The following is a 12,500-nucleotide window of genomic DNA, read 5'->3' on the forward strand; positions in this document are numbered from 1 at the left end:
TATCAGCTATCAACATTCTCATGATCCCCTATCATTCCGTGTTTCATATCTGCAATCTCCACACTAGCCCACAGCTGTCGCAAATATTCCAGACTAGAAATGTACAACTACGCATGTTCATATGTGAACACAGCCAAACTACAGCACTGTCAAAATTACAGAATGTATTATGTAGGAATTTTACACATTTGGCAATTATTTCATTTTAAAGCAGTTTACTGAATCTCCATTCCTGCATGGGTTCATATTTCTAATCACTAAGGGTCCTCTGACCTTAATTAAGAAAGAGGGGGGGAGAGAGAGAGAGAGGTGGAGCGAAGACCAAGCTGATGTTTTGTTCTTTTGTGTGTGTGTGTGTTCTGCTAAATCAGGGATTAGATTTAGAACTACCTAAAGAACCACCTGAAGAACCACACACAGGGGAAGACCCAACACACACACACACACACACACAGGGGAGGACCCCCCACAAACACTCAGGTAAGAGCCCAGAAAATATTTTAATTTTGTGATATCTTCTCCTTTAGAGCTACAGAACGATGTATTTGAAATATGTGTAGGTGTAAATTCCCTGTAAAAAGCTTTAGTAAGAATGTACCCTCTGCTACCAGTGCACTACCGTAACAATATCATGTATTGTAAATACATGTGAGCAGTGTAAAGGAGATTGTTTATCACTCTTCTAACAACCCTGACCTCATATATAGATCTGTAGAGCATGCTGGAATATGGCCATGTTGTTACGACGTCTATTTTGAGTCTGGTAATGAGCACCTCGTTAAACATGCCTGCAGACGCATCGCATGCTTAATAAAAGCAGGTCTGGTGGTGAGAAGGATGTAAGATGCCGTTTTCTGGCCCAGTGGATCCTCCCCAATTAAACCCGGACAGTCATTCAGCGGGCAGGTCAAGCGTCCAAGCAGGCATCGAGGGCAGGAGGGTGGGTCCCTATCACTCTGCCACAACCACCTGTCTCGTCACATCAAGCCCACAGGCAGGGGGCAGCTGGCTCCGGACCTCCACACCCCCCCACCAGAGCCACTCCTCGGCAGGATAAGGGCCGCACAGCTGGTCCCGACCATCAGTCGTGTGGAAGTGAGCTGCTCTTATGCCCGTTAGGATAAATGATAACCACACACATCCATCCAGTCCAGCTCTATTTATAGAGACCTCTGCAGCTCTGCAGGAAAAATACCGTTTAAAAAAGGTTTCTCTTAGCTGTCGCTCTTGGATACACACATACACACACACACACACACAAAACACAAATGCACACACACACACACATACATGTACACGTACACACACACACAACACAAATGCACACACACACACACATACTTATGAATAATGAAGACAAGATGAGTGATAGATAGATAGATAGATAGATAGATAGATAGATAGATAGATAGATAGATAGATAGATAGATAGATAGATAGATAGATAGATAGAAAGTGAGAGAGAGAGAGAGAGAGAGAGAGAGAAAGAGCAAGAGAGAGAGGATTGTTCCATTATCTGTGGGGGGGGGGGGGGGGGGTTGTCAATGTTATGTGGAGTGAGTCTGTGGGAGAGTGTTTGGGGCCCGGGGCCTGAGTTCTTTTTTTTACCCAGCATGCTCAGCCAAGACAAAGTAAATAAACAGAGCAGGGTTGAGGGTCAAGCCTCTCTCACCCCTAAAACAAAACCTCATCCCCATCAAACACCCTGCACCAGGAACAAAGAGACGAAGCTGCCACGCCGCACCTCGGCCCTCTGCACGGGGCACGAACACGCAGCACGGCAGCACAGAACGCTGGACGACAGCGTTCCTGCAGAGCACTCACTGTGCATCACGCAGCCAGATGAAAGACTAAAGACACGTCCAATGTGAAACAAAGCTACGAGAAAAGCAGACTGCAATACTTTCCAAATTGTTTGTTTTCTAAAATGTTTAAATATAGATATATTAATACAATGAGTTCAACATGTAAACTTGTTCTCTTTTCTTAAGCCATGAACCTTTGAATTTGCTAAACTGTTCTTCTTATGTACATCCATGTTTATGCTTCTGAGTCCACTTATCTGTTTAACTACAAATTCTAAATAATTAATAATTCTGTCAACGTGTCTTTTACAACTATGTAAAAATCCATTCCTATAATTGAGGCCTACCCTGTACGTTACCATCTGTTCATAGTAAATTAGGAACTCCTGGGAACTTCCAGGAGGTTAATCCTGTTGAGAGGGAAGGGTTGGGAAGGGTTGGGAAGGGTTGGGAAGCACTTAATTAAACCAACAATGAAGCATTTCTGAAGGACAGAAAAAAACTCTTAAGAAGTGTGAACGGACAGTTGCCATGCAACTGCTCGACGGCTCCCGCCTGTACCAACAGCTGCCGGCGTGCCCTCGTTAGGCCTATCGAAAAACAGAAACAATTATCCCAACAGCGAGTCCCTGGCAGGCGCCCACCCCGAGACGCCTCCTTCCTGCAGCCTTTCCTAACCTGTGCTGCGGCGGTCATCGATACGCACGCGCTGATTAAATACGTCACTCACCCTTCCGTATCTGTTGGCGTAAGAGCCCGTGAGTAAGGAATGGAAAACGATGATTGTTTCATCCAGGTCCCAGATGAACACGCGCTGGAGAGAGAGAGAGAGAGAGAGAGAGAAAGCCGGATCAATGGGGCGCTCTGTAGCGTGCAAGCTGATCCGCGTGTCAATAGGCAGGGCGCATGGGTTTATCCGCGCGGGGACCGGCAGGCATGCGGAACGCATGGTCGCCATAGCAGCCCGTCGCTACAGAAACCACCAACACCACAACACCCATCTCCTCTGCCTCCTGCATTAATGCAATCAATAATGACGAACTAATTAACCAGATATGTTAACATGCTATGATGTCAACTTGCTAATGGGTGCAATTACCTGGAGATTCAGATCATATTATTGAAAAAGTGAATCCATTAACAAACAGCATAACTCAAATATAACAGTACCACGAAGGAGTATTAATTAATATTAATATACTGTTATGAATATTAATATATTGTTAAATGCCATGTGATAAAGAACTGCAGCAAACAGGAGGAAAAAAATGTAGGATATGTTTTAAATGTGTTTGTTTAATAGGAGCAGGCCAGGAACTTTGCATGGAGGCTGTCTCTGTATCTGGTGAGGAGACAGAGCTGGACTACCTCAAGGTCAGAGTCAGGAGGCGGGGAGGGGTTGTTATTCCGTCTTCCTCGCCCGCGCGCCTTCCCATCCGAGGCCCGACGCAATCGATCCGATTCTGAATCTTTAATGGGCGTTGATGGACTGTGGATTGTACTGTACTCTGCTGTGGGGGCGGGGGAATCAAAAGACAGAAATAAAGGCTTTCACCTTCAGGAAAACTCAACACCATGGCTGGATCTCCTTACACCACCCAAGACCCAGTGCTGGTACTACTGGACGTACAAATATGCTGTTTAACCGATCTTCTTACACCCCAGATACCATTTAGGCCGTAGTACTGGCTGTGGGGTGTGTGGAGAGTGCTGGTTAATTACTCCGCATGACTAGAGGGCGTTTACACGCCACTGGAAACACAAGCGTGAGTAACAGACTGGGGAGCTGTGAGTATGGGAATAAACAGCTCATTTGCAAGTTGTGGTTGACACGGCAACGGGGTGAACATGCTGGGAGCCTAAGGCTAAGGTTTGTTTACAGCTAGCGCAGAGAGATCAAACAGACACGTGTCTTTTATTAACTGAGAACACAGAACTGAGAATGAACATGTTAGGGGCTGAAGTGTGAAAGCGACTGTAAGACCTCAATTAGCCGGGTGTGTTTACTGTGGGTGGGGTTGTCTCGTCTTGAGAGAGACTCCTGTGTCAGTGTGCCTAAATGGCTAATGTAGTTTTACCCTAAACCCAGCCATCTCTCAGTTAAAACTGAACTCAAACTGGATCAGCTAATCGCAACTAGGGATCAGCCAATCATGGTACTGAAAAGTAGCAATGGATCAGCCAATCACAGCCCTGAAGAGTAGCAATGGCTCATCCAATCACAGCCCTGAAGAGTAGCAATGGATCATCCAATCACAGCCCTGAAGAGTAACTATAGATTAGATCATACTTCTGAATGGCAGCTATTCTCCGTTCACATAGCTAATCTGATCTTAATTCTTCATAACTGATGGTGGTGTGTTAAGACACATGTGAGCGAAGCTGTGTTCAGCTGAACACAGAACGTATGCCATGGCTGTGACCTGGAGGTCAAAGAGACAGGAAGTCAGGAATATACAGGAAGTTAACTCCTACTCTCTCTAACTGACTGCCAGCGCTGCAGGTTTGCACGGAAGTGGCAGACCTCCTGACGAAGGCCTCACACACAGGACCACTGCTCTTATCACGCACACCACAAAACCTTAAAACCTTTCTTTTTCATTTGTATTTGGCTTTTAAATTGCTTTAAAAGTGAAACTTTTCTCTAATGAAATTCGGAAACTCATTATAAGCTCTCCTCATGTTCATGGCTTTAGCGAACTTCGTTTTTGTATTGCAGCTTACTGAATCCAATAAACCAGGGAGGTTTGTGCTGAGGGAATGCCTCTCATTTTCCACATAAATATTCCTATTTCCAGTAATATGATTTTTTAACAGCCTACTAGAAGCTTCCCTGGAGAACTTCCTGGTGAAAAAAATCATTCGGGTCACGTGACAGTAGGCCAGCGCTTGGTTAAAGCGTCTGGAGAAGTTGGGCACTGGCACTGGAGGCAGGGTATGAAGGCAGAGCCCAGCACGCCATGAAATGGAATCCACCAACCAGCATATAAACAAACCTAGAAAACAACACTGCTGCTTTTATTCTGCACTGGGAGTGTAGGCATGCACAACTCATCTAACATATGCAAATGAAGCAGGGAAACACCCCAAATGACTAACTATATATAAATAACTCCCCTGGTGTGTTAGTTGGTGACTTTACGAGGGTCTTACCTCCAGACTGGTCAGTGAGGGCCTGGCTAGTGATGCCCGTGGGCGGCTCCTGGAGGGTGTAGGTGGCCGTGGTGGATGGTGTGGTGGGACTGGCGTTGTTACTGGTCATGTAGGGTGAAGTATAGGGACTGCTGTTGTAATACTGGGCGTACTGGCTCTGGCCGAACGCCGGGTACGTGGGATAGTCCTGCACAAACACAGTGAGGTGGTAACGTGAGCCAGAGCCCTGGCCGAACGCTGCTACTATACCGCGCAGATTCCAAGACGTGAACGTAAACACATGTCTCTCACGCGCTACATCTGGATGGAGGTCTTCCTGTGGTGTCCATCTCCCTTTGCTTGTGGCATAATGCATAATGTGTAGAGTGACAGGTAATCCTGGTCTACTCTGGTCAAGACGCTTGGACTGATTCATGTCATGTGTGAACGCACATGTGTGCAGTAATGGCTTCCAACGGACAATGAGAAAGCAGGTTGCATACACAAACATGCAGTTGCTGTTCTGTGTGGAGACCAGAGCTAGTGGGAATGAATACCTTTACAACACACATAGTGTGTAAGTACCTGCTGTGTGCTGTTGAATCCAGTGGAGTTAGTGAGAGAGTTGCTCCCTGCGTACAGTCCTGATGTTGTGGTGAAACTGCCCCCTATAGCAACAGGAAAGACACAGGAGATGATAAAACACACATTCACGCACATCTCGAACAGCATAGCAGCTGAAACGATGTGCCATTATAGTGTCAAACGATGCATGTGTGCATTACAACAGCCCGTTGTCAGGAGCCTTACAGAGAGAAGGGGGGGTGAACCTCGCGATGACACCATGGCATAAACACACTTTGGGAGACTTGGGAGGGGTGTGGGAGGGGTCCTAACCCTTTCTTTTATCAGTGATTTCCTCTGGTGGGGGAGGTGCTAAGGTTTGAGACAGTGCCACTGTAGTGTGATGAGAGGCACTAATATCTTGACCACTGAAACACACACCTGTCGTCCTTTACTCCAGTCAGGGAGCTCAAAAGAAGAACCTGGCTAATTCAATCTCTGTGCAGAGATGCAGCAACTAGCTAATTAAGGTAGCATATGTTAACAGGGACTGGGGGTAAATGAACCACTGAAACACACATACACACACATTTATGAGCTGCTCAGACTGCATATGTTGTACTGACTCATTTTCCACTGGGTGATCCAGTTTGTTTGTGATCACTGAAAGCCTCCTTAGCTCACAGGTAGCGGGAGGAAGGCCAAACACGGATTATGAAATGTGTGACCAGACGTTCTGAGTTGTCTTGTGACTCTCAGGTTTCTGACCTTGAAAAGCACAGTGGCAGGGCAGTAGTAGAGTTAATGTAGTGAAATAGGAATTCAGAACTTCACACTAAACTGAAATAACACCTCGGAGCATAAAGTGGATCTTTATAATTAGCAGTCTGAAAATAACGGCTTATGAAAACCTGTAACGAACACTTTCATTTCAGTGGTGTGTCACTGCTAAAATATTTCCCCAGAAGATAGTTCCTGTTGTGGTTGTTTAACTAACATCAACAGCTGCACTCTCTGTGTGTGAAGTTTCACTGGTTCACAGGAACTCTGGGAGCCCTGGAGTTGTCCTGGACCTCCTGTGTGTCCAGCCTGGCCCTCCATAAGAACCACACTGGAGACTCATTTGCTTGGCTTATGACTGAGACGAATTACACCTTCATTCACGGAAGCAAACAGAAGGAGAGACTTTCATCCTGTGGTCATAAGACCAGCCGTGTCCTTCCTTTCTCACCATGTGTGACAAACACAGTGCAGCTTCCCGGACCACCGGTGTGCGGCCTGGCCGGCCGGTGCAGGACATCTCCCATGATTAAAGAGAACTTTTATTTACCAAAAAACACCACCTCGAACCAGACATCTCAGTGCAACAGCTAAAATGTCCTCTTTGCGCATTTCTTCCTTCTACTGCGGATGTGCTCAGGATGTTGGTGGGCAGTTCCAGAGCTCCAGAGTTTCTGTGAACTCACTCACATAAAGTGCAACGCATCAAACTCTCATTGCACACCAAATTAGCTCAGCCCACAGTTCAAAAAGTCAGGAAAGTAGGGGGCAGCGTGACGGTCGTTGACTCTGGAACTGTGCAGAGAAACATGAAAGCTCGGCAAGACTCCCTCTTGTCTATGAAGAATGAGGCCATGCTGGGGGAAGGTCTGTTGTTCCCTGGGGCAAAACCCCTGACCTGCCGTGCAGCTCTCAGTTCAAAAGAGACCAGACACTAACTCTCCTCGCTGGCCTCTCCACTCGGGGCATTTGCATTGCCTGATCAGTCTTCTTGCCATGGGCTGCGTCTATCATCAGCGCTCAATATTTGTAGCAGTAGTTTTGTGCGCCTCTCCAGAGAGAAGAAGATCAAGTCCAGATGGACGTTTTTAAAGAGCACTCTGCCCCGATCAGAGGAGAAGAGCTCAGCCAATTACAGCTGCCGTTACTGTCTGGCCGAGTGAGAAGTCTCGCCTTTTCCATTCTTTTGGCTACAGAGCTGGATGAAAGATTTGTAGCCTAAATGGACAGGACCCTGGGGGGACCCTGCTTTCCTGCTTGATTGTCCTGAGCAAAACTGTTGTAAAACAAAACTGGTACGGATATAACCTGTGGGCATCTCTGCTCTGCCTGAAGACCCGTGCCAGCTAAGTGCTATAAATGTAAATGTAAATGTAAATCCCAGCATGAACAGACCAATCATGCAGTCATCGCGATCTAGACTACGGCAGATGGGTCCGAGCTGTTGGTCAGGGTGACAGACTCCCCCCGTAGCCACTGAAAGCTCCAGGCACATTTGCCTTAGTCTTTACTCTCAGAGAACATGTGGAAATGCTTTTGCTATCACACATTATTTTGGGTTGAACACACTCAACACACTACTAACTGTGTGAGGCTAGCAGAGAGAGATAGACAGGCAGAGAGAGAGGAAAAGAGAGAGAGAGCGAGAGAGCGAGAGGGAGAAAGTCTGATGACATGGAGAGAGAGGTAGAGCTGACAGGCAGTCTGCCTAAACTCGACTGGCAGGCAGTCTACCTAACCTGCTTTCAGATCGCAGAAGGTGTGTGTGACTTCCAAGAATATGGGTCTGCCCTCTTAAACAAACACACGTAGGAACATCCACATACCATGGCAAACCATGGAGAAAAAGATCGGTCTGTGTGTTACATTAAAGACTGGTCTGTGTATTACATTAAAGACCGGTCTGTGTATTACATTAAAGACCAGTCTGTGTGTTACACTGAAAAAAGCAGAAAGTTCTTTCATCTGTGCTAACACCATTGTATGCTCAGACATGATCCAGATTGGTGTGCTGCGTCTGCCTTCATGCCCAAGAAAAAAACACCGATGATGACGAAACAGAAGATCTGACCTTGCATTTGGTAGCTGTAGGGGGCTTGTCCCGTCTGGGGCGTAGAGAAGCTCGAGCTATAACCGAGGAACCCGCTCTGACCTGGAGACTGGCTTTGAGTCAGTCCCCCCTCTGTCTTGATGCCTGCTCACAATGGACATAAATCAGTTAGTGACACCAAAACCGTGATGCACGCCCTGAGGGTGGCGCCCTCCACATCACCCGGCAGACCCAGCAGGAGGCCTGACTGAAGGTTGAGGCCAAACTCCCAGTGCAGGTTTGCAGTTTTCTCCATTCAAACATTTGAACTCTTATGCATATTTAAGTTTGATTTTCCAATGGCGTCAGGTCTGAGAAGGCTTCCAGGGCATTGTAAACACACTCCCTCCTGGACACAAACTCAAACTGGTTCCTCTGAGACTGTGCAAACTGGTTTGTTTCGGGGAGCTTTTCCTAATCTTTCACATCTGTCTAACAAGCACGAGCGAAGAAACAGCTTACTGAAGTGATGAGATCCACCGACAGGGAAAACTCCTGAGTGTTCAGTGTGGACCTCATCACAGTGAGCAGTTAAAGAATCTCTACACCACCTACATGTATTACACACATCACAAACAACAGTAATTACATCTACAAAAATTACGCATGCAATCTGAGAGTGATTCACCACAAAATAAAAGTACCTCTATAAATGGATCATTTCATGGGTAATTCAACTTCCAGCTTCCAACTTCTGTTATTTCATTTTAATGTCACTCAGTCATCATTTCCAGCTAACACAAAGGTCTCTCTATAAACACCGTTATCACGATATTATGTGCGGCCTTTTTATGTGACCGTGCCATGTTCCAATATACACACTGCTACCACAACGAGTGTATACCAATTTAACAAGATCTACATTAAAACTATTCACAGAAAAAGTAGAAAGAAATGACAAACTCGTCAAAGCCTGCACGTGATGGTTTTTAACGATGGACTGCTCTGAACGAGCATTCCTTTAAGAAATGAACGTTTCCTTCATCTGTCAAAAGCCAAACCCGGAGTAACGATGAAGGCCCGAGGCGACGGGGCCGTGTCCTGCCGGACGTACCGTAGGCTGGGATCCCGTAGGGCTGGCCAGGCTGGGGGTAGCTGGCGTAGGCCGGGGCTTGCTGCATTCCTGCGGCGTACTGAGTCTGACCATAGGCCGACATGTTCTGCGAGGACGGAGTTGGAAGAATATGTGGGTAAGGTCTGCTATTGGACAGAAGGGGGGAAACAGAAGTGAGGAACATTCCTTTCAGTCTCAGTCCCATAATATAACATTTGCTTGCTGACATTTGCTATGCCTCAGTTACACGGTCACTGATACTGGGCAGAAGTGTTCTTAAAAGAGACATCAGCTAGCTGATGTACACGGAGCAAGAATAACAAATCAGAGAGGGAATTTTCGCAAGATAATAATTACAGTAGATTTGGGTATGTAAGCTGTGGACGTCAGCCAAGCCAAAGCCGTCCAGTCTGTTCTCTAGCTGGCAGATGCGGCTAAATAAGTGAAGCTCGATGCTGCTTATTCTTAAAGATCCAAAGGTTGCCTTACTTGGACGGGTAGATCTGAGGGGAGAACTGGGCTGTATGTCTGGGGCTGAAACCACTGGTCCCTAAGACTGCAGAAACAAGACATGTACGTGCTGAGACATCAGGACACAAGGCACACATCACTGTTCGCCAATAGAACTTCAAAAGTGTAAGAAAAAACGAATGACATTGCCTTATTCTGTTAATTTCAATAACTTTGCTGATGCTTTCTGCTGAATGTATGTATTCTATAGGGTATAGAAAACCTGTGTCCAACACACACATACATGCACGCACACACACACAAGGGAAATAAACCACTGGAGGCTCATGAGAGAGTACTGTGATTCCATGTGCCCACTACATGTAATCAGGTGCCTGTCATACCTGCCTCCCTGTGCTGATGACGTCAGCCTTACATGTCAGTGTGGATGGTCAGTAGGCAATACCAGACTTACTGGGGTCCTGGTAGCCTTAGCTAGCTGTCTCCTTCAACTATAAGTCCATTGATTCAGAAAGACCAACAACATGTACAGTATGTGTGTATGACTGTGAATTAGAGAGTTAGTGTGCAACATGTGCACACCCTCTCCCCTCCCCCGAGGTGTATGATTACTAAACTCCATCAATACTGTCAGAGACAGAAGTCCTAGCTGTGATTTATGTGCGTCCAACATCAAGGTATCGAGCAGTTTGTCACATAAGTAGAGGAGTAAGACAAATTACACCAAAACACTCCACAATGAGAGTGCGTGTGTGTTTAGTGTGAGGTGAGGAGTGTATAATACAACACTCTACGATGAGACTAGTTTGAGACTAGCACCAATTCCAGAATATAAGATCAAAAACTTAGTTCTGATTGGTCTAAAACAGGTACTCTGTGTCTGTGTATGCTGATGGAAGCTGAAACCAGGCCGTGTGTGCACACTCAGGTCCCAAACGCAGACTGGCACGTTTCACCAGTGCTCTTGTGCACAACCAAACTCAGTCTTTTCCTCCTCACCAGTGCCTCCAGCAGCAGGAGCTAAATTAGGTGACTGTATTTGTGGTTGGAGCGGGGGCAGGGCAGGGGTGATGAGGGCTCAGGGTCACAACTCAGAGCCTGTTGGCATGGCAACTGATACTCAGACACACCCTATTGTGGGCCTCCTGCTACAGGGACACTTCCTGACCTTCTTATCTGCGGGTCATCTCTGGACTCATCTCCCACTAATCAGCCCTGCAGCTGTGTGTGTGTGTGTGTGTGTGTGTGTGTGTGTGTGTGTGTGTGTGTGTGTGTGTGTGCGTGTGTGTGCGTGTGTGTGTGTGTGTGTGTGCGTGTGTGTGTGTGTGTGTGCGTGTGTGTGTGTGTGTGTGTGTGTGTGTGTGCTGTTGCGCTGAATAGCATCTCAAATATCTGTTCAGTTTGTACTCCATTACTATACAAAAAATTCGAAACTTATTCAGAAAACATTTTGAATACAATTTTGAAAAGGCAGATGAGGAATATCTCCTCCTGCATGGATCCTCCCAGAAATGGGAAAACCAGTGGCGTTCTGAATGCTGCCGTTGCGAAACGTGACCTGAACTTACAAACAAACACTACCTTTTTTTTTTTTTTTGCATATTCTTACTTGTGTTGTTCTGTTACAATACAGCCAAGTGTGCATGTGCTATAGCACAATTCTCTCTCTCTCTCTCTCTCTCTCTCTGTGTATGTGTGTGTGTGGGTGTGTGTGTGTGTTCCGCACCTGGTCCTGAGAAACTGTCTAGTGAGCCGTCTGCTACAGAGGTGGTGATGTCACTGGTACTCATGGGTTCTGTTTTAACTGTGAAGAAAGAAAAAACAATAGCACGAGCGAGAGAGAAAGAGAGAGAAAGAGAGAGAGAGAGAGAGACAGAGAGAGAGAGAGAAGTCATATTTGTGATTTACTATTCTTTATAAGGTAAAGTGGTACACATTAGCACCAGTATATGAATGAGTGGAGAGGCTCCAGAACAGCGGTCCAGTGGTGTGTTACTGATTCAGTCAGACAAACGTGGACCTCCACATGTCCAATGGACTTTAGCCTTATTAAGACATCAGTCACATAATTATCTTTTCCACAAATATGACAAAAAACATCCATTTAACAGCAAAGTGCCCTTGCTGTTCTCTTAAAACGACTGTGATGTGTTGTGGAATCACCAGAAAACTTCAGTTTTTCATTGTCAAAGTAACGGAGCTTAAAGTCACTGACTGGCCTGTTTTCACGTGTCTTTTCATGGCGGGTTATTATGTGGCATACAGGGAGAATAGAAATAAAGAATGAGAAGGGCAGACAGCGTGGACGTGCACTAGGAGTGAGATGTCAAGGCAGACGAGGGTGTAAAACGGTTACGGGTTTGACCCTGGTACTCTGAGATACAGACAGAGCAACGACACAATAATTTCACGGCACCCAGACTGACCCCTATCTCTGAAATGAACCCGCGTTCGTGGGGCTGTCGGGTAGGGTAGGAGAGACTTTTTTTTAAATGAAAACAAAATTGACTATGCGGGTGTAGTCATGCTTGGTGAAGGCCCTCATGGTGGACAGAACCCATCAGCTGGGCTCCTCTCCCAGAGGAGCGTGTGCTGATCCGGAGCG

The 12,500-nt window shown here is 46.4% G+C and overlaps 1 protein-coding gene across 9 annotated transcripts in view; it reads right to left on the reverse strand.

Moving 5' to 3' along the window:
* The window catches only part of eya1 (EYA transcriptional coactivator and phosphatase 1), a 41,504-nt gene that overhangs the window by 20,149 nt on the left and 8,855 nt on the right, over positions 1–12,500 (reverse strand). For 4 of the 9 annotated variants that reach the window (XM_027033064.2, XM_027033061.2, XM_027033066.2 and 1 more), the window contains 8 exons: positions 11,622–11,699; positions 9,914–9,980; positions 9,425–9,567; positions 8,353–8,475; positions 5,523–5,605; positions 4,959–5,145; positions 3,174–3,316; positions 2,536–2,619 (listed from right to left, as the gene is read on the reverse strand). In XM_027033064.2, the coding sequence (XP_026888865.2) occupies positions 2,536–2,619; positions 3,174–3,316; positions 4,959–5,145; positions 5,523–5,605; positions 8,353–8,475; positions 9,425–9,567; positions 9,914–9,980; positions 11,622–11,699 (908 nt within the window). Of the gene's footprint in view, positions 1–2,535; positions 2,620–3,173; positions 3,317–4,958; positions 5,146–5,522; positions 5,606–8,352; positions 8,476–9,424; positions 9,571–9,913; positions 9,981–11,621; positions 11,700–12,500 lie in introns of those variants that run through there. The other 5 variants (XM_027033063.2, XM_027033060.2, XM_027033065.2 and 2 more) reach the window with 2 other exon arrangements.

This window comes from Electrophorus electricus, chromosome 5 (genome assembly GCF_013358815.1).
Source record: "Electrophorus electricus isolate fEleEle1 chromosome 5, fEleEle1.pri, whole genome shotgun sequence".
Taxonomy (NCBI): domain Eukaryota; kingdom Metazoa; phylum Chordata; class Actinopteri; order Gymnotiformes; family Gymnotidae; genus Electrophorus; species Electrophorus electricus.